General features: G+C 39.3%; 1 protein-coding gene across 1 annotated transcript in view; it reads left to right on the forward strand.

Annotated features, from left to right (window-relative positions):
- ADAMTS16 (ADAM metallopeptidase with thrombospondin type 1 motif 16) overlaps positions 1 to 25,481 on the forward strand; it is a 163,313-nt gene that overhangs the window by 52,981 nt on the left and 84,851 nt on the right. The window contains exons 9-10 of the mRNA XM_087443099.1: positions 3,926 to 4,063; positions 21,772 to 21,925. Coding sequence (XP_087299225.1) covers positions 3,926 to 4,063; positions 21,772 to 21,925 — 292 coding nt within the window. The remainder of the gene's footprint in view (positions 1 to 3,925; positions 4,064 to 21,771; positions 21,926 to 25,481) is intronic.

Here is a 25,481-nt window from a genome sequence, read left to right on the forward strand (position 1 = left end):
AAAGACTAGTGATCCATGCTTTCCAGAAGTCTAACTGAAAGAAAAAATAGACACGGCATGCAAGGGATCAAGCAGTGAGGGCTTGTAGGCATTGCAGGAGATGCAGTCAGGGAAGACAAGGGAAGTCTTCCTGAAAGAAACAGAATCAGCTTGCTAACACCATTCATCTCAAGCACACGTGGCTGGTTATGTTACATGCTCTTTCAAGCATTTAATGGTGATGTGTACAGCCCACCAATTTGTGGCTGTGCTCTGTAGTCAACCTGGGCTCCTCCAGCTGGCTCAGGGAGGCACTGGGTGATCTGAAGGATTGTAGAATCTCGGGGCGCCTTAAAGACATTCCCCTCTGGTGATTGTCAGACTACCTTCTAGGGGGCCCCAGCAGATTGGAGGGTCATTTCTTACCCATTTTATTTATTGTCATTCCTCTTAAGATTGTTTGTTTGTTTCTGTGTCTAAAAGGTATTTGAAACCCATTGACCATTGGCAAACCCACACATACACACATATGCATGCACAACATTTGTATACAAATGACATCTAGGTGTTGAGTGATTTGACCAAAAGCACATTTGAATCAGGGAAAGGGATAGAAGTTTTGAATTTTCCTTTGTGATGAGCACTGTGCCAGGTGTTCTGTAGAGTTTGTGAGGAAGGTTTCATTATCCCATTTTATAGGTGAGAAAACTAAGGCTCAGAGACTTAAGTAACTTGCCCAAAATCAAACCACTTGTGAACGACAGAGGCAAGACCCTGACGGAGGTCCCCCACCTCCACAGCCCATGCTCTCTCTGGTTATCTGACCCATCCAGGTCCCCCGAGTCCACCTCAGTGCTGTCTCCATGTCAGCCTGGACGGGTTGTGCTTCTTGAAAAGCCTGCATCAGGGCTCTGGACATCCAGGTCCTATGTGTGGTCACCAGCATCATGCCAAGGGTGTGATTTACCATTCAGATGACACTGGCCCATGGTTTCTTTGAAGGGTTTCTCACATCCTTAACTCCTGTTGTCTAAACAGCCTGAAATAATTGATACAACCTCTAAAAATACTTGGCTGTTCATCATTCTAGGTATGTCATTAGTCATGCAGAAAAACTTGCTGATGTAATTGAATAACTCAAGAAAATACTGTAGAAGACATTAAAAGCATGTGACATTGAATATAATTCTCAAGTCCAATGTAATCTGAAATTATGTTTACATTTGGGTATTTGAGTTGGCATTATAGCTGGAAGGTTTTTTTTTTTATTCATTCAACAAATATCAATAGAGGACATGTTATGGGATAGCAAGTCCGCTAGCACTGGGCCTGTGAACATGGATAAGAAGAATCTCTGTTCTTTAGAAACTTATGAGATAGCTAAGAAAGAGAAAAAATATATTTATTGTTTTAACATATTGGGTGATAACCACTTTTAATAGAGTACTATGTTTCATGGAAGCAGAAAAGAAATTGTCTGATATGTATAACTTGAATATTAATTATATATCTTTGTTGCCAAATACCAATCTTATCTTGTTCTATTCGTTCTTCCATGACTATATTAATGTTAATATCAAATGTGATCACAGTGTGGTACTTTCATACTAATGTGCTGGCTTCCTTCACAGTACAATATATGGGTGGTGTACTGCTTTGAAACACAACCTCAAAATAGTGGTGCTGAGATTTGGGTGGGCATCACAATCACCTTATTGGGTTAGAATACACCCAAATGCCAGATCCTAATCCCCAACCTACTAAATCAGAAGTCTACCAAGGTGGGCTTTGGGTAGCCACGTTGTACACTGCTTTTCTCAGATATTCTGATGCACAGCAGAGTTGGAGATCAATGCTAGAAAGAATCATTGAAAATCCCTGAGATGAAAAAGTTTAAGACCAACATATCCCCAGACTTGGGATGCTGTGGCTTTGAATTCCTTAGAAATATAGGCAGAAGTGGTAGCAAATTTATCTGGGGAACTTGCTGGACCGTAATGTGTCTTCTTCATATTCAGGTCAAGGGCCAGCCAGTGGAGGGTACTTTGGTATTTCGTTTTTATCACTTTCTCCCCAAGGCAGCCACCCATATGTGATTACAGTCTGAATCCTTTTCATAGCCGTGACACATTTCCTCTGCCATATGCTTACCCTGGCCTTGAGTGATTGCTTTTAATAGAACTTCAGAGACTGGGTGGAGGCTGAAATGACTGCATCTACATCACCCTTGGTACTGAGCAGGAATTTTGCAGAAATTCGACAATGTTTGCAGGCCAAATTTCCTTGGATACACCCTTCAGTCATGCTCAGGTTACACTATTGCTTGGGTCCCATCTGGGCTCTGACATCAGAGTGTAGGGTTCCAGTCCTGACTCTGAGACCCTGGACATGGGTCTCCAGTCCTCAGTCTTGCTGTCACTATATTATACCTACCTTATAGGCTTGTAGTGAGGTTTAAATTAGAAAATATAGGTTAACATGCTTAATATCATGTCTGAAAAATAGTGCATACTTGACAAATGTTAGTTGTTATTTTTACTAATACTATTAAACAGCTCTAAGCAAAATAGTTAAGTGGGAAAATGTGTCTTCAGCCTCAGCAACCAGTGCAGAGTCTCTGGGCCACTTTTGGAGCTCACTTCCCCAGTGTTGCTGTCTTCTGTCCCTGCTGCCCCCCCTCCACTCATCATGGGATAGTTGGCAGCAGAATGTCCCAGATCCAGTAACCACCTTTTCCTTCTTTGGTTTCTCTCTCTCTTGCCTTTCGACTTTCCTCTGTATCTCACTCATTCAAAACCTCCCTCTCCGGAATCCATGCAGTGATTGGGCAGGTACCATACATTAACGCCCTACAGTGGCTTGACTCTTTAAGAATATATTTGTCCTAATGGGAAGTCTTCGGGGAGCTATAGAGCTCCCAAATCCCCTAGGCTTTCTTCCCAAGGCAGTAAGTTGTGCTCTTCTGGGATAGGTGAAGATGGCAGCATGAGGTTCTCCTACAGTCCAAAGCCTTAATAGATTAAGAAGAAGAAGGAACAGACTTTCTGGGAAGAGGTAGCTACTCAGCCAATGTGATGCAGGGCTCCAGTTTTCTAAAGGGACAGTAAGGGGTGCCGATTGGCATTGTGGGAGCTGAACATCTATAAAGGACCATATTAAGAGTTCCCATAGCCACTGTACCTTGAGTTGTCCCCATATACTAAGCTAGGGCTAGAGCCCCAAAGTGGTCTGATTTTCAGTCAAGAGTAACAGGTGTACCTTCAAAGAACGCCTCCAGATAAACGCAACCATAGCCACCCATTGGGGTTCCATGGAGCTACTTCCTCCAAAGGGCTGTAGGGAGTCTGATCAAGCACTGACCACTGTCACAGCCTCCAGTGATGCAGCCCTAGCATGAGATGGGGCGGCACTGGGCAAGTGTAGGGACGAATGTGAGCACCACCAACAGCTGCAGTAGTCATTTGTGGTTCTTGAATTTGTTAAGCATCTAACTCACGTGGGGAGCCTGCATCAGTATTTCTGACAAACACCTGGAGATTCTGACCGTTCTTCGTGAACAGAGAAGAGTATAGAGAGAAGGAAGTAGTATAGAACGGTATCAGCTTTATCAAGAAGATCAAATGAACTGCTCTCCACACCCCACTTGAAATGCTTTTCTGTAATTATAACACCTGCTCTTAGCAGATATCTGGGCATGTGCTCTGTTTTGATATTGGTGTACTCTTTTAAACAACTCTTTTAAACAACTCAATGAATGGTAGCTCTTCAGGAAGGATTGATGAACACATGAATCTTCTCCACACTTTGGCTGTTAGGACTTTTTGTTTCGGCCTGATTAGCATACAGAAGTAGGGGAGTCTTCACAGTGTTGACATGAGTTTGTTAGAGTGTGTTAGCCAACTGAAACTGTTCTTTGTTTTGAAAGAACCATTTCTCTCTCTCGTAGCTTTGGCATGGTCCATGATGGAGAAGGGAACATGTGCAAAAAGTCTGAGGGCAACATAATGTCGCCTACATTGGCAGGACGCAACGGGGTCTTCTCCTGGTCACCCTGCAGCCGCCAGTACCTGCACAAATTTTTAAGGTATGAACTCCTAGAGTTGGTGTGTCTCTTGGCGCCTTTGATGTTCACTGCCTGGTCAGCCTGATCCTGTCCAAGGAGCTCCAGGCTCAAGTGTGACTTCCCAAGATGGTTCCCATTGGAAGGTGTCTTGAGACATTCATTTGACCAAGGAGTTTGCCAAACACTTGCTTGAACATCAAGTCCTGCAGGCTTAATCAGACATCATTTGGCCTTTAGACTCAAAGGAAGCCCATAAGATACTTACCAAACCAAAGTATTTGTCACTAATGTTTACCTTTTTTAAATTCCCCCACTCTATAACTAGACATTTTCAGTTCATGAATAGGAAAATCTAGTGTGTACACAATGGTAAATCACCCCCTAACCATTTTTGTTTTTTCTTTTTCTTTAACTTTTTTTTTTTTTTTACAAAATTCAATTCTTATTAGGAGGAGACACTTGAGTATATAAACCTTAACCTGGCTCTAAAATCTTGCAATTTTAAGAATTATTTTTAGAAAATTTTATTATAGCACTAATTCACTTAAGGTAAAGAACATTAGAGAGGTAGGGCTTGACCCCCTGAAAAAGAGACAGTCAGGAGATTTTTAAATTTTAGAGAAAGAAGAGACTTTAAGAAACATCCTTAGATCTACTAATAAGGTAGATTATCCCCCAAATCTCAATGGCTTTAAGTTTAATGTTCAATTTAAGCTTTAAGCCATAACTTTACTTTTATTACCACATTCCAGCACAGGTTGGTGGGGTCTCTGCTCCATGCAGTCATTCAGAGACCCAGGTTCCTCCATCCTGTGGCTCCTTCCTATTCTAGGACCTAGTTCTCCACTGCAGCCAGCCAGTGGCCAGGAAAGAGAGAGCACTGGAGGGTGTACAGGACAGGGGCTATATTCCTGGAAGTGAGGGGCCATCAACTGACGTCCCTCCAAACTGCAGGGGTAGGGGTAAGAAATGTTCTCTACCTGTGCTCTCCGGAGGAAAAGGACATGCGGGTTGGTGAAGAGAGGGCCATCTGTGCTGTATCATCAACCCCAGATCACATCACAGGTGAAGTAACTGAGACCTGGGGGACCAGCTAATTAGTGGCAGGGTTGAGAATAGAATCCGGGCATTGTGGACCCTACATCTGACCTCTTGCCATTGATCCCAGGAACCAGGGATGCAAACAGCCCAGAAAAAACAATTCTGTTGAATCATAGCTGCTATTTTTGTTTTTATCTGTAGGTACTTAAGAAAATTACTTGGTTCGAATACTAAAAAGATGAGGAAGAGTCTTTATTTGTTTAGAAAGCAGCTCTTGACTCTTTGAAGATGACTTATCTCTGAGAATCAGCACAGACAACTGAATACATGGGCATGAGAATTTAGATTCTGGATCCTCCTAAACTCCTTAACTTTCTTTTTCTTCACTTCTGAACACATTCTTCTGGGACTGAATGGTGGTACCCGGAACAGACTGTGGTTTGATTTTTTTTTTTTTTTAATTTTTTGTTTATTGCAGTAACATTGGTTTATAACATTGTAAAAATTTCAGGTGTACATCATTGTACTTCTATTTCTGCATAGATTACATCATGTTCACCACCAAAATACTAATTACAACCCATCACCACACACATGTACCCAATTATCCCTTTCACCCTCCTCCCTCCCCCCTTCCCCTCTGGTAACCACCAATCCAATCTCTGTCCCTATGTGTTTGTTTATTGTTGTTATTATCTACTACTTAATGAAGGAAATCATACGGTATTTGACCTTCTCCCTCTGACTTATTTCACTTTGCATCATGCCCTCAATGTCCATCCATGTTGTCACAAATGGCTGGATTTCATCGTTTCTTATGGCTGAGTAGTATTCCATTGTGTATATATACCATAGCTTTTTTATCCATTCGTCCCTTGATGGGCACTTAGGTTGCTTCCAAGTCTTGGCTATCGTGAATAAGGCTGCAATGAACACAGGGGTGCATGTACCTTTGCAAATTGGTGTTTTCAAGTTCTTTGGATAAATACCCAACAGTGGAATAGCTGGATCATATGGTAGTTCTATCGTTGATTTTTTGAGGAATCTCCATACTGTTTTCCATAGTGGCTGCACCAGTTTGCACTCCCACCAGCAGTGTATGAGAGTTCCCTTCTCACCACAACCTCTCCAACACATGTTGTTTCCTGTCTTGTTAATTATAGCCATTCTGACGGGCGTGAGGTGATATCTCATTGTAGTTTTGATTTGCATTTCCCTGATAGTTAGTGATTTTGAACATCTTTTCATGTGTCTGTTGGCCATCTGTATATCTTCTTTGGAGAAATGTCTGTTCAGGTCTTTTGCCCATTTTTAATTGGGTTGGTAGTTTTTGTTGTTGAGATGCATGAGTTCTTTATATATTTGGGAGATTAAGCCCTTATCAGATGTATGGTTTGCAAATATCTTCTCCCAATTGTTAGGTTGTCTTTTCGTTTTGTTGATGGTTTCCTTTGCTGTGCAGAAGCTTTTTAGTTTGATGTAGTCCCATTTGTTTATTTTTTCTATTGTTTCTCTTGCCCGGTCAGATGTGGTGTTTGAAAAGATGTTGCTAAGACTGATGTCGAAGAGCGTACTGCCTATGTTTTCTTCTAGAACTTTCACAGTTTCAGGTCTTACATTCAAGTCTTTAATCCATTTGGAGTTAATTTTTGTGTATGGTGTAAGGTAAGAGTCTACTTTCATTTTTTTGCATATGGCTATCCAGTTTTCCCAACACCATTTGTTGAAGAGACTTTCTTTTCCCCATTGTATGTTCTTGGCTCCTTTGTCAAAGATTAGCTGTCCATAGATGTGTGGGTTTATTTCTGGGCTTTCGATTCTATTCCATTGATCTGTGTGTCTGTTTTTGTGCCAGTACCATGCTGTTTTGGTTACTATAGCTTTGTAGTATATTTTGAAATCAGGGAGTGTGATACCTCCAGCTTTGTTCTTTTTCTCAGGATTCCTTTAGCTATTCGGGGTCTTTTGTTGTTCCATATAAATTTTAGGATTCTTTGTTCTATTTCTGTGAAAAATGTTGTTGGAACTTTGATAGGGATTGCATTGAATCTATAGATGGCTTTAGGAAGTATGGACATCTTAACTATGTTAATTCTTCCAATCCAAGAGCACGGAATATCTTTCCATTTCTTTGTGTCTTCTTCAATTTCTTTCAGAAATGTTTTATAGTTTTCGTGTACAGATCTTTCACCTCTTTGGTTAAGTTTATTCCTAGGTATTTTATTCTTTTTGTTGCAATTGTAAATGGGATGGTATTCTTAATTTCTCTTTCTGCTACTTCGTTGTTAGTGTACAGAAATGCAACTGATTTTTGTATGTTGATTTTGTATCCTGCAACTTTACCATATTTGTTTATTACTTCTAAAAGTTTTCTGGTGGATTCTTTAGGGTTTTCTATATATAAAATCATGTCATCTGCAAATAGTGACAGTTTCACTTCTTCCTTTCCAATTTGGATCCCTTTTATTTCTTTCTCTTGCCTGATTGCTCTGGCTAGGACTTCCAATACTATGTTAAATAGGAGTGGTGACAGTGGGCATCCTTGTCTGGTTCCTGTTCTTAGAGGGATAGCTTTCAGTTTTTCACCATTGAGGATGATATTAGCTGTGGGTTTGTCATATATGGTCTTTATTATGTTGAGGTACTTTCCTTCTATACCCATTTTATTCAGAGTTTTTATCATAAATGGATGTTGGATCTTGTCAAATGCTTTCTCTGCATCTATTGAGATGATCATGTGATTTTTGTTCTTCATTTTATTAACGTGATGTATTACGTTGATTGATTTGCGAATGTTAAACCATCCCTGCATACCTGGAATAAATCCCACTTGATCATGGTGTATAATCTTTTTAACATATTGTTGTATGTGATTTGCTAGTATTTTGTTGAGGATTTTCGCATCGATGTTCATCAGTGATATTGGCCTGTAATTTTCTTTTTTTGTGTTGTCCTTGTCTGGTTTTGGTATCAGGGTAATGTCAGCTTCGTAGAATGAGTTAGGGAGCTTCCCCCTCCTCAATTTTGGAAGAGTTTGAGAAGGATAGGTATTAAGTCTTCTTTGAATGTTTGGTAGAATTCACCAGGGAAGCCGTCTGGTCCTGGACTTTTATTTTTGGGGAGGTTTTTGATTACTGTTTCGATCTCCTTACTGGTGATTGGTCTATTCAAATTCTCTACTTCTTCTTGATCCAGTTTTGGAAGGTTGTATGATTCTAAGAATTTATCCATTTCTTCCAGATTGTCGAATCGGTTGGCATATAGTTTTTCATAGTATTCTCTTATAATCTTTTGTATTTCTGAGGTGTCTGTTGTAACCTCTCCTCTTTCATTTCTGATTTTACTTATTTGTGCCTTCTCTCTTTTTTTCTTGGTGAGTCTAGCTAAAGGTTTGTCTATTTTGTTGATCTTTTCAAAGAACCAGCTCTTGGTTTTATTAATTTTTCTATTGTTTTTGGTCTCTATTTCATTTATTTCTGCTCTGATTTTTATTATTTCCCTTCTTCTACTGATTTTGGGCTTGGTTTGTTCTTCTTTTTCCAGTTCCTTTAGGTGCATTGTTAGATTGTTTATTTGAGATTTTTCTTGTTTGTTGTGATAGGCCTGTATTGCTATAAACTTCCCTCTTAGAACCGCTTTTGCTGTATCCCATAAATTCTGGCATGTCGTATTTTCATTTTCATTTGTCTCCAGGTATTTTTTGATTTCTTCTTTGATTTCTTCATTAACCCAGTCGTTGTTCAGTAGCATTTTGTTTAATCTCCATGTATTTGTGGCTTTTCTGATTTTCTTCCTATAGTTGATTTCTAGTTTCATACCTTTGTGGTCAGAAAAAGATGCTTGGTATTATTTCAATCTTCTTAAATTTATGGAGACTTGTTTTGTGGCCTAATATGTGATCAATCCTGGAGAACGTTCCATGTGCATTTGAAAAGAACGTGTATTCTTCGGTTTTTGGATGGAATGCTCTGTATATATCTACTAGGTCCATCTGTTCTAGTGTGTCGTTTAAGGCCAATGTTTCCTTATTGATCTTCTGTTTGGATGATCTATCCGTTGGTGTAAGTGGAGTGTTAAAGTCCCCTACTATTATTGTGTTACTGTCTATTTCTGTTTTTATGTCTGTTAATAATTGCTTTATATATTTAGGTGCACCTACATTGGGTGCGTAGATATTTACAAGTGTTATATCCTCTTGTTGGATTGTTCCCTTGATCATTATGTAATGCCCTTCTTTGTCTCGTTTTACAGTTTTTGTTTTAAAGTCTATTTTGTCTGATATGAGTACTGCTACCCCAGCTTTCTTTTCATTGCCATTTGAGTGGAGTATCTTTTTCCATCCCTTCACTTTCAGTTTGTGAGTGTCTTTAGGTCTGAAGTGTGTCTCTTGTATGCAGCATATATATGGGTCTTGTTTTTTTATCCAGTCAGCCACTCTATGCCTTTTAATTGGAGCATTTAGTCCATTGACGTTTAAAGTAGCTATTGATAAGTATGTACTTACTGCCATTTTTTAACTTTTTTTTTTTTTTTCCTCAGTGTTTTAGTAGTCCTTCTCTGTTCCTTACTTCTTCTATACAGAATTGATGGTCACTTTAGTTTGACCTCTGTCTAAAGCTGTACTCTTTAACTCCCCTCCTCCCTCCTTTTATGTTTTTGATATCATATCCAACCTCTTTTTTGTGCATTTGTATCCATTACGTTCTAATCATGGAAATAGATAATTTTTCCTATTTGTGGTCTTCTCTTTTCCCCTTAAATCAGTCCCTTTAACATTTCTTGTAACACTGGTTTCTTGGTGACAAACTCCTTTAATTTTTGCTTATCTGGGAAAATTTTGATCTCTCCTTCCATTTTGAACGATAACCTTGCTGGGTAGAGTATTCTTGGCTGTAAGTTTTTTCCTTTTAGCACTTTAAATATATCATGCCATTCTCTTCTAGCCTGTAAGGTTTCTGCTGAGAAGTCAGCTGATAGCCTTATGGGGTTTCCTTTGTATGTAACTTGACATTCTCTTGCGGCTTTTAGGATTCTCTCTTTATCTTTAATTCTGGACATTTTGATTATGATGTGTCTTGGTGTGGGCCTCTTTGGGTTTATCTTGTTTGGGGCTCTCTGTGCATCCTGTACCTGGATGTCTGTTTCCTTCCTTAGGTTAGGGAAGTTTTCATCTATTATTTCTTGAAATAGATTCTCTGCCCCCTTGTCTCGCTCTTCTCCTTCCGGGACACCTATAACACGGATGTTAGTGCGCTTGATGTTGTCCCAGAGGTCCCTTAGACTGTCCTCACTCTTTTGAATTCTTTTCTCTTTTACCTGTTCACCTTGGGTAATTTCTTCTAGTCTTTCTTCCAGCTCACAGATCCATTCTTCTGTATCCTCTACTCTGCTTTTGAGTCCCTCTAATGAGTTTTTCATTTCCAGTATTTTATTCTTCATTTCTGATTGCTTCTTTTTTATATCTTCCATTTCTTTGTTGACATTCTCACTGAATCCATCTATTCTTCTCCCCAGATCAGTGAGCATCCTTAACACTCTTAGTTTGAACTCTCTGTCGGGTAGGTTGCTCATTTCTGTTTCACTAAGTTCCTTTTCTGGGGTTTTGTCCTGTTCCCTTACTTGGAATGTATTCTTTTGCCTCTTCATTTTGCCTCTTTCCCTGTGCTTGTGTCTACGTATTAGGTAGGTCAGCTACGTCTCCTGCTCTTGGATAGGTGACCTTATGTAAGTGATGGCTTAGGAGGCTTCCAGTGTGCTTCCCTCAGTTCTCAATGTTCCAGGGGTGACCCCTATGTGGGCTACGTGTATCCTTCTGCTGTGGCCTGTTTGCTCTCCCTGTAGGCGCCCAGGGAGGCCGAGCTATGCTCCTGGCCAGCTGTTCTAATGCTCAGCTGCTTGTAGTTGTTGTGGGCCCCCCAGTCTCTTTATCAGCTGTGGGGAGCCCCAGCACAGTTGGCTGCAAGTTCTAATACCACATTTGTGTTGCAGTATTTCTTTTAAGTGAGTAGGCCCCCACCGTGGCAGGTTGTTAGGCTCAGGGCCTTACAATTGCTGTAAGCCTCTAGCCTATTAGGTCTCTTGTCAGCTCTCTGAGGATTGCAGCTGGGTGGGGCTGGCCTCAGGCACAGGAGCACCCAATTGTTTCAGGTTTTGGAAGGTGGAGCAAACCTCCTATGTGGGTCTTTGAGAAGTACAAGTCTTCTGTGGCTGAGAAGCCCTGCCGCCCACAGGTCCACACACACAGTCAACACAGTCCTGCCCCGTGTGAGCGCCCCGACCTCCCCAAGTGGACCCAGTCTCTCCCCGGCGGGAGCCCCACACACTCTGCCACCGCCCCACACTCTCCACCCGCTCCTTGTGCACACCCTGCCCCGCTCAAGTCAGCTCAGTTGCCAGGCTGCAGAGAATCCAGTCACCAATCTATGCAGGCCCACACGTTGCCTGAGGGCTTGTTGTTGGGTGGGGCTAGTCTCTAGGGTGGGCTGCCTGCCCTGGCTGAGCTGGATTAAATCGGTGCTCTAGCGGGTGGAGCAGACCCTGGGCTAAATCGGTGCTCTAGCGGGTGGAGCAGACCCTGGGCTAGCAGGCCTCAGGGAGAACTCCAATGGCGTCTGTGTCAGCACGCTCACACCAGGCCACAACAATGGCCGCCGCCAATGTCCCAGTCCCTGGAGAGGTCTCACCCCTCACCGAGATGCACTCAGGGCCTATTAGGTGAGTCTCTTGTCACCGAAGCACTGTGCACCTTTCTTTCTGGTGATTTTAGGATGCTTTCTGGAACGGGTGAGTTTGTGCACGGGCCCTTTAAGAGCCAGTTTTAGTTTCTTTGTGAACCGGGTTTTCTGGGGGTGCTACCCAATGCTTTAGTAGCAGGCACAGTCAGATATTATGCTGCTGGTCTCAATTGTGCTGGGTCCACAAAATGCCCACAGCGGGGACGCTGCCGGCTCAGGGCCCCGCGCCTCCAGGGAGGCTGCGTACCTGTGAGCTGCTCCCGGCGGCCGTGAAGCTGGCGGCTTGTGAAGGCGGCGTTTTTCCTCTCCAGAAGGGAGTCTCTGCCTCTTCTACCCCAGTTAGGATTGTCCGTTGTTGCAGGAGTTCCTCTTATCCAGTTTTCAGTTCTGTCTCAGGGGTAATTTTTCCACGAGTAGTTGTAAATTGGCTGTGTCCACGGGAGGAAGTGAGTTCAGAGTCTGCCTACGCCGCCATCTTGACTCCGCCCCCTGTGGTTTGATATTTTTGTTCCTCATGGAAGACACACCAATTTCCACTTGTGTCATTTCAGGAACGTTATTGTTTGTTTGGTCCCAGGGAAGAGAACTGCTCTTATTCAGGATGAAGGACACGTTTATTGGTTAGACAGAAGTGTATTTTGCCAGACACATAGAATAACTGTGCTTGCTGTCTAACAAACACACTGACTCACAATAATCTACTCATTCTTGTAAAGGAGATACAAGGCATGTGCACCCTTATTTTCAAAATACACCAGTACCAGCAGGAAGTAAAGGGAAATGGACTGCTGTGTTTAGTTCTCAATTAAATGCATTCACATTTCTGAGATTCATCAAAGGAAGTATGAGAATTATCACTCTTATTTCAATTATATATTCCTGGAAAAAACTAACAAACAAAATCACTATACCGCACAGTGCAGTCTATACAGAAACTGAAATATAATAATGTACACCTGCAATTTACACAATGTTATAAGCTAATATGACCTCAATAAAATAATTTTTAAAAAAGAAAGAATTTGGAGTAGATTATCACAAGAAAAAAATGATTAGCATAATTGAAAGTCAGATGAAGAGGAAAAGCAAATAAAAATAAAAAATGAAGACCAAGGTAAAACACACAAATATATAGGTCTTAAAGAACAGCCTTTGGCTATGATTTTGAAGCTTGAAATTGGGCTAAGATCTTTCTAGAAATCAAAGCAAACAAGGAGATATGGTCTGTTCATATCCACAGAAAATGGGGCAAATACCCATATTTCAAGGAAAGGAAAGTTTTTGCCAGCACAGAATTCCTTTAAAAAACAGAACTGTGTCTATGTGTATATAAACATTTAGGTAAGTGCATGCAGTTATATAAATGTTTCTATATATTTTATAAATATACTTTATATTTACATAATCTATATACTACACATTTCATATATAAAATATATTTTACATATTTATAACAATAAATTATATGCAAATGTCAAATAGTGAGTTTTTATAAATATGAATACAAAAACTAAAAATTGGTGGAATGTACCTCACTGGTTACTGTGCATACCCTTCCCCACGTCACCTGATGACACCCGTTTGATCTTCTGCTTCTACACTCCTCCGGACCCCGCCCTAGAGGGGTTGCACCCTGGGCTGGTCCACACGGGCACCAGGAGCACGTGCTTTCGCTTTTCCCAATTTTTCCACAGCGTGATGCCGGCAACTGAAGAGGGGAAACATCCTGGAGATGCAGCTGCAGGGCTCATGACGGGCACTGGCTCCACCACACCTGGTGGTCGAGACACAGATTGGCAGCACCCAAGAACCACCAGCTTAGCAGCCAGATATCTGCCTCCCAAGTCTTTGCAACTGATACACGTTCTTGTAGACAAAACTAAAAACTAGCTCTTCTCAGCTAAGAATTCAGGACAAAAGTGTTCCATCCCTATTTCATCCTGTAAACACCCTTCAGGGTTCCACTGGCTTCTCTGGCTCGTTTCATTGGCTCCTTACTTTGGGTTCTAGATTTTCTTTCTCTCTTTCTTTCTTGTTTTTTCAGTAGAGCCCTTTTCTTCCTTTTTTCTGCCGCACAAATTAAGTCGTTGCTTTCTAGAACACTGTCCGGGCAGGGTCACATGAGTTTCTCCGTCGGATTTACTCTACAATTGTTGTTTGTTATCTGATGGTCTGCTGCCTTGAGCCCACGTGTAGGAGTGAGCCCAGGGCTTGCTGGCCTTGCTTGCTACCTGTTCCCTCAGTTCTCCGGAAGATCTTGTAACACATCATCTGAGCCCCCGTCCTGACCACAGCCTCCAGGAACTCCCGTCTTCCACTTGTGGTCCTTCCTCAGAGTCTTACTCTGAGACCTCTGTCTAGATATTTTACCCCCTAAAGGAATGATGACTGCTTTCCTTATTTTATGCCACCCAGGAAGAGTGAGAATTTTGTGGATAATATCTGTATCTTGGTAGTATAAACCTATATTCTAGGAATATACACTTGATCATTTTTCTTTTATTTCTGTTACCAAAAGAGGAAATGTTAACATTATTCCACAACTGACATGACACACTGGGGTCCTTTAAACATTTTCTGTTCCCTGTACGGTATTCTCATGGTCCGAAGTTGGAGATTGTTAGCATTGTTTTTAGTTGTTTCTTGCAGCTGTTGAAATTTGTTTGGTGTGTGTGTGTGTGTGTGTGTGTGAAGAATTCTGCTTTCTGTAATAATAGGAGCGTTCACTTTAAGCTCATAATGCTCTTACTTGTATTAACAAGGAAATTTTGGAGTTTTCTATATCCCACATCTTTTCTATAATTTTCTCGATTCTTTTTCAAAATTTTTTAAATTGCTTTTTCATCCTAATGGTTATGGTAAAGATATATAAACATTTTTAATTTTTTAAAATGTACTCTGACAACTTGGAAAACAGAGGATACAAAGGTTGGATGTGCAGTGAGAATCAGCATCATAAAAGAGTCTAGAAAAAGTTTTTAAACTGCCAAGAAATATAGGAAAACTCATGGAAAGAAAATATTTATATGCTTAGAGAGTAATTGTTTTGATGACCTTAAATATGGGCTGTAATTTTCAAATCAGGGTAAGATCCTAAGAATGATTATTAAGATTCTGGAATTCAAAGCCATTTTTGTTCTGATACTGAAACGGGTAAGTGTGTACTAATGTATAATCATTCATTTTTGTGCCAATCAATAAAACTCTACTATAGCAATTCAGTAATAAATCTTTATTTTCAGGAATTTTACTGATTTCTTTGGACCACATGATTATAAGTAAATATGCCAGATTTTAGATGATCACAAATTTGTTTTCTTGAAAGATTAAATTTTCCAAGAAAGCCTCTCATTGTCAAATTCACTGTTGAGGTTTATTTTCCCTGAGATGACCAGTTGTGAATTGGACACATCTACAGTGTGTTAACACTGACTTGTCATTGGCTTAGTGAATCTGAAAGTGTCTTCTTTGACATGTTTGCTGACTTCCTGACTTCCAAGTAATTAAAATACTGTTATATTCTCCACCAATTAGGTGGCTATTTGGATATGATCCCAACAATGAGTAAGGATAAATGGCTAACTTTTAGAGATGAGTCTGTTTTCATTTATTAGCAGTGTAGCATTTGGTACATGGAAAAAATATATAATAAGGGAACTCAATTGGCCTGAGGTTGTCAGCACAACTTTTCTCCATACTGGGTAGAGTCAAGAAGGACAGATGTGTGGTTGGAGTCAATTCATCAACCTAGTCAATAGTCATGTGTCATTTCCTATGAACCGACACAGACCTCATCACATTTACTCATGTCTGCATCCGGGTGGCCTAGGACTTAAGGAAATTTTAGCTTATTATTTTAAACTTAATGACAACATGGACTCATCTTCAACTTACTTTTTGAAAATTTCAGTCATGTATTACTGACCAGTGAACATGCCTCCCCTCTGACCACATAATTCTACATCAACACTGGGAAAGGTGGCCATCACAGGGAACCAGAAGTTTGAGGGGTGCATGGATCTCCCCCAATACACCACACCACCTCTGTTGATAAGAAAATTTGGTGTGACCTGAGAGCCCATTAAGCATGCTTTTGGGCATAATGTAAATAGTACATTTCAGTTCACATCTTGCCCTGCTATGTAATGGTCATCTTCAGAAGAACAAACCAACGAGTCACGGCTGAGTGTAGTTTCTGCCGTGCGACTTTGAGACTGGAGAACAGGCACTGCCAGGCGGTAGAAAGGGCAGCAGAGGGAATCAGAGCTGAGATGCTGACCGTGTCTTTATCACCTATGTCTGGGAAGGTCTTGACCTCAGCAAGGAATGTCACATTTTCTGAGGACCCCCGATTTCTTACTTGGAAAAGGAGGGGATATGACTGAAGATCTCTCAAGTCTTTAACCTTTTGTGGTTCATTAATTAGAGTGGGAAAGGATTTTGAAATGTTGTTGTGGCACCTTTGGCTTTGCCTTATTTTTTTCATCAACATTAGTTTTGTTGTGGTTAAACATATATACAGAAAAGTACAAAATTATAAGGGTACATCTCAAAGAATTTTCGCACAGTGAACATTGTAGTGTAGCTTCTACCCAGATCAAGATACGGAGCACGTTACAATAGCCAAGACTTGGAACAACTTAAGTGTCCCTCGAGGGATGAATGGCTAAAGGAGATATGGTGTATATATATATACACACATATATACAATGGAATATTATTCAGCCATGAGAAGGAAGGAAATCCTGCCACTTGCAACAACCTGGATGGACCTTGAGGGCATTATGACAAGTCAGACAGAGAAAGACAAATTCTGTATGATCTTACTTACATGTGGAATCTAAAAAATCAGATTCGTAGAAACAGAGTATAGAATGGTGGTTACCAGGAGTGGGGAGTGAGAAGGGTGGATGATGGTGGTCAAAAGTACAAACTTCCAGTTATAAGAGGAATGGGTTCTGGGATGTCATGTACAGCATGGTGACTAGTTAACAATACTATATTGTATACTTGAAAGTGACTAAAAGAGTAGATCTTAAAAGTTCTCACCACAAAAAAAAAAAAATCCTAACTCTGTGAGGTGATGGATGTGTTAACTCATCTTTAAAACAAAAGATATGGAGCACAGAACCCCCCTTCTCCCACTCCCATTGTTATCACCCTCTTCCCTAAAAATAACCATTCTCCTGACACAGAACACTGTAGATTAGTTTTGCCTGTTTTTGAACTTTCTATGAATGGAATCACAAGTTATGTGCTATTTTATGTCTGGACTCTTTAGCTAAATATTGTGATTCTGAGATTCATCCCAGTTGTTGCTTATAAATACAGCGTTAGTTTATTTTTATTGTATGGATATGCTGTAACTTATTAATCCATTCTGTTGGTGATAGACATTTGGGTTTCTGCTTTTTGGCTATTATAAGGAATGTTACTATGAATATTCTTTTGGTTTACATATTTATCTGTGATTATACATAGGAATGGAACTTCAGAGTCATAAATATACAGTCCACAGTGTCAGTAGACACTGCCAAATGGCTTTCCTAAATGATCATGCAAAATTACTTGCCCACAAGCAGTTATGAACATTCAAACACTTGGTCTTCTTCATTTTAGCCATTATGGTGGGCATGCAGTGGCATATCAAGGTAGTAATTAATGGGATTGAATACCTCTTTATATGTTTAATGGCTGCTTGAATAACCTCTTTAGTGAAGTGCCTGTTCAAATCTCTTGTGTATTTTGAAAAATTAAGCTTCTTTATTTTTCTTATCTCTTGATGGGAGTACTTGATATATTCTGAGTAAGAACACTTTGCCCATTATGGAAAATACATATTGCAGATATCTTCTTTCACTTCGTGAATTGACATTTACACTTTTAATGGTGTCTTTTGATAAACAGAATTTTTAAAAATATTTTTAATGGAGTCCAAATTATACATATTTTTCCTTTAAGATTGGCACTTTTTGTGCACTGCTGAAAAAAACTCTGCTCATCCCAGTCATGAACGTGTTCTTCCTCATGATCTCCTATGAGCTTTATTGCTTTGCTTATCACATATAGACCACTTGACTTTTGTGTAGGGTGTGCAACAGAGTCAAAACTTATTTTGTTCATGTGGATATTGTGATAGATTGTTTGTAAAATGGATGCATACTTTTAATTCTTTCACTCACATCCTTGGCAACCCCTACGCCTGCCTCGTTGACTCTGGGCTTAGCTGTGAACTGCTTTGGCCAAGGGGACGAGAGCAGACATGCCCAAGCATGAGCCTAGACAGAAGCACCATGGATGAGATTGGCCATGGAGTTTCAGCTCTTTAAATATGATGCTGATTGGAGCCAACTTGCACATCACAGTATTGATACGTGTGTTTCTGCATCTTTCCCCTCAGTGGATGATTCCAGCTCCCAGCCTGTGCACTTCATTGTTATTGACCAGGCAGGGACCTCATCCCCACTGCCATGTGCTTATTGTCTGTGGCTTTGTTGGCCAACACATGTCCCCTTTCCATCCCTCTTCACTCCTCTTTGCATTTGTTCCTGTTTTTCCATCTGAGAACATTTCCTTTACATCTGAGGAAGTCCCCCTAGTGTTTTGTTTCTTTGTTTTAGTGTGGGCTTCTTAGTGGCATATCCTATTTTGGTCTTTATTTTACACTTCTTCATAAAGGATATTTTAATTTTGAATAGAATTCTAGTTTAGCAGTTGCCATATGCCAGTCTTTTGAAGCTATCATTCCTATTTTTTTGACTTCTGTCATTTCTGTTGACAAGACAGCTGTCAGTCATTTGTTACTCTTTTAATGGTTACATGTCTCTTTTTTTCAGTTTGCTTTTGATACTTTTCCCTCTGATTTTGGTTTTCCATAGAAAACCATGTACCTACATGTGTTTTTCTTTTTTCTTTTTCCTGCTTTGTATTTTGGAACTGCTTAAATCTATGGTTTTTTGTCTTTCATCAGTTTTTGAACATTCTTAGCCATTTTATTTACAAGTATTGATTCTACCTCATTCATTCTGTCCTCTCCTTTTTGGATTCTAATTATGTAAATATTATAACTTTCTTTCTTTTTTTTTAATTTTTTTTAAGGAAGGTTGGCTCTGAGCTAATATCTGTTGCCAATCTTTCTCCTTTTTCCTCCCCAAAGGCCCAGTAGATAGTTGTATATCATAGTTGTACATCCTTCTAGTTGCTCTATGTGGGACACTGCCTCAGCACGGCTTGATGAGCAATGCGTAGGTCTGTGCCCAGAATTCGAACCAGTGAACCCCGGGCCACCTAAGTGGAGCATGCTAACTCAACCACTATGCCACCAGGCTGGCCCCTGGAACTTTCCACAATACACTATATGCATATTTTTGTATATATTCATTCTCTGGTGAAATTCTTCATCTTAACTGCTATTGTTTCGAATCTATTCATCACAATAATTTTAAATTCCATTTCTGATTACTCCAATATCTGGATTACCTCTGAGTCTACTTCTATTATTTGTATATTGTCTTGAATTTCATTGTTTGGTCTCATCCTCTAGTACACTTGGTAATTTTGAGTAAATGGAGGATATTGTTTATAAAAAATTTAAAGACAAAATAAAGTTCCAGATGATATTATCCTTTATTTCTAGCAGACAGGGTAGTTGCAGTGTATGTTGATCCATTTTGGGATTAAGCTGATGCAAACCTGGCAGTCAGTCTTTCTAAACTGGTCTATTCAGGTTAATTCTTCCTCCTAGAGTGTAGATCTGTTGTGGCTTCAGTGAGAATCTGTGATGTTTACCAGGGCCCCTCCTTTTTGGCAGAATTTCAATCCCAGTTTCCACCTCACGGCCCTACCAGATTGCCAAAAGCTTTGCTCAGCTTCTCAGCTTCTTAACTACTGCTCTCCCCTCTGCCACTTGGCCTCTTGGCAGCTGCTCATGACTCATCAAATTCCTTGAGCAGAAAAATAATGCTGAACGTTGAGTTCATTTCTGTGGTTTCCTTTGCTCTGGAAATTTTCATCCCTCCTGTCTTTTTTACTTTCATAGCTTTCTGATACCTGCAGAAGAATCAGTCTGATACGTGCTAGTACACCGTAGTTAGAAGTGGAGGTCCCCTTTGAATTAAGTTTTAAGGCTGAATAATAAATAATAGGTTACATTTATACAAAATGTAAAAATTCCTGAACCTGTGAACATTTGTTTTAATTTTTCAGTCTCTTGCTTGGGCCAATCAATTTAGCTGACTTTTCCTAGTTTCCTGTCAATGGAATGGGAATAATATTGCCAACCCTGATGTAACCTCAGTGAGATAATGGGGAACATCTAACTAGTATATAGAAATCATTTGAGATCCATTAGAGAGAAGTGTTATGGGATTCCAAAGAGGCCAAATGACTCCTGTCTTTGAGTGTTAATTATGCTTTTATGCATTTTTCTTTACTTATACATACACCCTTACATCATGATCATGTAGCAGTAATAGACAAGTCATTTATTGAACACTCACAGTGAGCCAGTCACTGCTCTTAGCACTTTCCTATCATTTGATTTAATCTATACTTCTTAGTTTGCTCTTAAAAGGCTTCTGACCTCCTTGCATGTAGGATTAATGTCTCATCCACAGTGACTGGTGCCATCCTTCATGTTTTGTGTATGTGGATACTAATCAGGAGCATGCATCCCTGGGCTCCAAGACTGTGGAATATGAGACTGAGGGCCTGGAGACTGGGGCCAAAATGATTCCAATCCAGGTGGACAACCACACAAAGAAAAGTTTGAGGCTGTGTGAGCAGATCGGCTGTTGTTCAATTTATTGTGATTACAGAGAATATTTTTTGACTTATTGCAATTTATAAGTAGGATTTTGTTACTATTTGCAAGCACTTGTCCCTCCTCCCTCAAATGCAAAAATTTTACCTAAGCATTTCCTTGTTTGTGGATACTCTGTTTGTGGTGGAAGGAATCATTAGTCAGTCTTTAGCCATCTGCTAGTGAATTTAAGCAGAGTTAATTTCCTTCTTGACTTGGGACTCTAGTCAGAAATTAGCCTGAGTGTAGAGCATTGCTGGACAAAATTATTGCAGTGTCCCATCTGGAACCTCTGGAAGCTGTAAGTTATGTGCGGGTGTCCCGTAGCCTAGTAAAGAAAGGGAGGAAGGAAGGAGGGAAGGAAGGAGGGAAAGAAGAAAGGAAGGAAGGAAGGAAAGAAGGAAGGAAGGGAGGGAGGGAGAGAGGGAGGGAGGGAGGGATGAAGGGAGGGAAGAAGGGAGGGAGAGAGGAAGGAAGGGAGGGAGGAAGGAAGGAAGGGAGGGAGGAAGGAAGGAAGGGAGGAAGGAAGGGAAGGAGAGAGGGAGGAAGGAAGGGAAGGAGAGAGCAAGGAAGGAAGGGAGGAAGGAAGGGAGGGAGGAGGGAAAGAAGGAAGGGAGGAAGGAAGGGAGGAGGGAGCGAAGGGAGGAGGGAAAGAAGGAAGGAAAAAGGGAAAGAAGGAAGGAAGGAAGGAAAGAGAGAGAGGGAGGAAAGGAGGGAGGAAAAAAAAGAAAGAAAATTCCAGCCTTGGCACTAGGCTGATTGTGTTTTGCCTTTTACAATGCCCATTTCCATCTTTCCATTGTTCTTGGCAAGAAGTGTACATAAAAGGTGTCTGTAATAGGGCTTCTCTGATTGAACATCTGGTTATGTTATTCCATTTCACTTTTCCCCATGATAAGTTTGAGAAATCTAATGAAGAATAAATTGCCTTCCTGGAAAAAGTGAAATGTATTATGAACAATTTCAGAAAATGTGGCCCCTATATTTAAATATAATTAAGATAAAAGTTACATTGGACTTCAGGAGAAAAGTATCCCCTCTTCTTTATACAAGATGTGTTGTAAAACTGCATGGTAAAAAAATTGGCACAACTGAGTGTCCGTCTTGGATAAATCTTTTGGCATCAACAGCAGTCTGTCTCCTCTTTGTTTTAGTACTGCCCAAGCTATCTGCCTTGCGGATCAGCCAAAGCCTGTGAAGGAATACAAGTATCCTGAGAAGTTGCCTGGAGAGTTATACGATGCAAACACGCAGTGCAAGTGGCAATTTGGAGAGAAAGCCAAGCTCTGCATGCTGGATTTTAAAAAGGCAAGTGATTATCGGCAAGTGCTCAATGAAGTACGATTCATAAAACTGTTTTATTCGGTATTACTGGCATTGATGCATTCTGCATTTGTTGGGTACCTACCAAATGTCAAATTCTGTATGTTAGGGCTGGCCCTATATAACAGGAAACACCTGTTTTACTGGCAGAGAAAATAATGGTAGATAGTGTTGCAGGTATCAGTTTTCATTTGAGAACTAACTTGGCCTGTTAGGTTAGCTCTTTCTTTGTGATTTATCAGGTGGGAGCTCAGCAATAACTTTTGGTGGGTGTAAGTTGGCAAATTAATACTCTGCATATTTTTCAAATGGTATTAAGAAAATAATGTCCCGTTACATTCCTCTGATGTAAGCATAGTTTACTATAAAGCAGCAGCCTATCCAGGGCTTCTGATTATTAAATTCCCCAAGTAAAGTATTGATAGAGAGTTTCTCGTAGAGGGTGATATCTGCTCCGTCGACCCCAGGGACATCAACAGCATGGTTTCCCAATGTAAAGTCCTCATATAACACAGAGAGACGTGTGTTGTTGCCAGACAGGAAAAAACGAGATTTAGGAACTTGCTCTACTGAACCACAAGGAAAGCTACCCATAAATTAAATCAAAGTAACTATTTTCGAGGTTTCTTTTATTCTAGTTTATAACGAAATTAAAAGCTACATGGAGAAAAAACATAGTCCTCCAGAAACCTCCAAACATTTCAGAATGCCCTAGGAATATTCCCAATTTAAACCTAAGGTGATAATCTTCTTTCTTCTCAGCTCAAGTAGAGCTCCCCTAAAGATCAGTTACAGCCATGTGCCAGAAATGGATTCTTATCTCCTCAGCTAGGCAGTCTCAGCGTGGAACAAGGGTAATAAATCAGTCAGCATCAGCATATATTCCCAATGTTGCCTTTTCTGTGGCAGAATATGTGAATTCCCTAAGAATTTCTTGAATGTTACTCTTCTGTGTATAAGGAAAAGAAGCATAAAACTAATGTTTTCTTTCAAAGATGAGATTTTCTACATCATACTTCTTGTTTCCACATTGTTTTCTCTCTGACCATGGACTGTGTAATCTATGGTACCGTATAGTGCCATTTGGAAGATACAGAAAAAAAGAAATTAATGCAGCATGTCTTGTTATTACTGAGGAAATATTTACATGCAGTGAAATGCATTCGTTTTAGGTGTACAATTGGAATTTAACAAAAAATGTATTCACCCATGTTACCAGCATCCCAATCAAGATATGGCTTATTTTCATTCAGCCAGTAAATTTTCTTTTGTCTCCTTCCATTCAATTCCCTCCCCACCTCTGTAAACAACCATTGGTCTGATTTTTATCACCATAGATACGCTTTGCTTATTCTGGAACTTCATAATTGCCAAATAAAGTGTTTAATATTTCACTGTTAAATCTGCTGTTAGCTGTGGTTTTACGTAGTTACCCTTTATCAAATTGAAGAAGTTTCTGGTCCTAGAATGTTGAGAGATTTTATCACAGAAATGTGTTGACTTTTGTCAAATTATTTTTTCTACATCTATTGATATAGTTGTATCATTTTTCTCTTTTATTCTGTTAATGTGGTGAATTATATTGGTAGGTTTTAATTTTTTTTCTTTGATTTTTGGGTGTTAAGCCAACCTGCATTCCCGAGATAACCCCACTTGGTCATAATCTATTACTCACTTTTACATTTTGCTGATTTGATTTGGGAGTATGTTGTTCAGGATTTCTACACCTGTGTTCTTGAGTGATATTATTTATAAATCTTGTTTTCTTATAATTACCTGTCAAGAATTTCTATCAGAGTTATGCTGACCTCATAAAATGAATTGAAGCGAGTTCTGTCTGTGGGAAGGTTTTTGTAATTACTAATTCAACCACACTAATATTATAGGGTTATTTAGAAGAAATTCCTACTAGGCTGATCAAATTCTTTGGAAAAATGAAATTATCCAAAATGACACAAGAGAGCTTTTCCAATGAATTTCTCTGTTTTATCTATGTTCTTGATTTTTTAGCAAAAAATTGTTTATAATATTCTCATTTATCCCTTTAATGATTATAAGATCTATACTGATATATCCCCTTTTATTCCTAATAGTGGTAATATGTGTTTCTTTGTCTTCCTTTCCTTGATCAGTCTAACTAGGAGCTTATCAGATTAATTAATCCTTTCAAAACAACATCGATGTTTGGCTTTGTTAATTTTTTTTTCCTGAGGAAGATTAGCCCTGAGCTAACATCCATGCCAATCTTTCTCCACTGTGTACGTGGGACACCTCCACAATGTGGCTGGTGAGTGGAGTAGGTCCGCACCCAGGATCCAAACCCACAAACCCAGGCCACCAAAGCAGAGCCTGCAGAACTTTAACCACTCAGCCACGGGGTCAGGCCTTTGTTAATTTTTTAAAAAAATTGTTGTTGGATTCTTTTCTATTTTATTCAGTTCTTTCTTGTCTTTATTATATTTCAAGGCTTAATGTATCTATTTTTTTTTTTATTTTTAAGGGATAAACTTGGATCATTAACTTTAAAACTTCCTTCTTTTCCTAATATAACCATTTAACTATATTTAAAGTATTAATTTTCTTCCAAGCAACATATTAGTTGTGTCCTCAATATTTTCACATATTGATTTTTTAATATTATTAAGTATAAAATATTTTTAAGTGGTGATTTTTCTTTAACTCATATTATTTAGAAGTATATTATTTATTACTAAACAATTGGTGATTTTCTAGATAGCTTATTAATTTTGATTTCTAATTTAGTTCAATTTTATTCAGAGAATACACTCTATAAGTATACTTTTGAAATTTTTGCAATGTGTTTCATAGCAGCATTTGGTCTATCTTGGTGAACATTCAATGGGCATTTGGACTGAATGTGAATTCTGCAGTGGTTGGGTGTAGTGTTCTAGAAATATCTATTCCATTCATTGGTTTGATATATTATTTATATCTTTTATATCCTCCATGACATTTGCTACTTGTTATATCAGTTTCATAGATATGAGTGTTAAGATCTCTAACAGTGATTATGTATTTTTCAATTTCTCCTTTTAGAGCTATTAGTTTTTGCTTCGTATATTTTGAAGCTGCATTATTAGCTGCATACACATGTAGGATTATTATGTCTTCCTGACTCTTTCATGATTAAAAATTATCCTTCTTTATTGTTGGTAATGATGCTTTTCTTGAATTCTACCTTATCTGCTATTAATATAGCTACATCAGCTTATTTAAGAATACTTTTTGCATGATATCTTTTTCCATTCTTCTACTTTCAATTTATCTGTGTTTTTACATAAAATGTGTCTGTCGTAAACATCCTTTAATTTGGTATTGCTTTTCTATCCAGTTGAAGCATCTCTAACTTTAACTAGAATATTTAATCCATTTATATTTAATGTAATTTTTGATATAGGGGATTTAAGTCTACCATTTTGCTATTTGTTTCCTATTGTTCTTATTTCTCATTTCTCTGTTTCCTTTTTGATTAAACTTCTTTTTAAAAGTTCTATTTTTTGCCGTGATTTGTTTTTTAGCT

Source organism: Ceratotherium simum, chromosome 18, assembly GCF_057802395.1.
Source record: "Ceratotherium simum simum isolate JZ-2026a chromosome 18, ASM5780239v1, whole genome shotgun sequence".
Classification (NCBI taxonomy): Eukaryota; Metazoa; Chordata; class Mammalia; order Perissodactyla; family Rhinocerotidae; genus Ceratotherium; species Ceratotherium simum.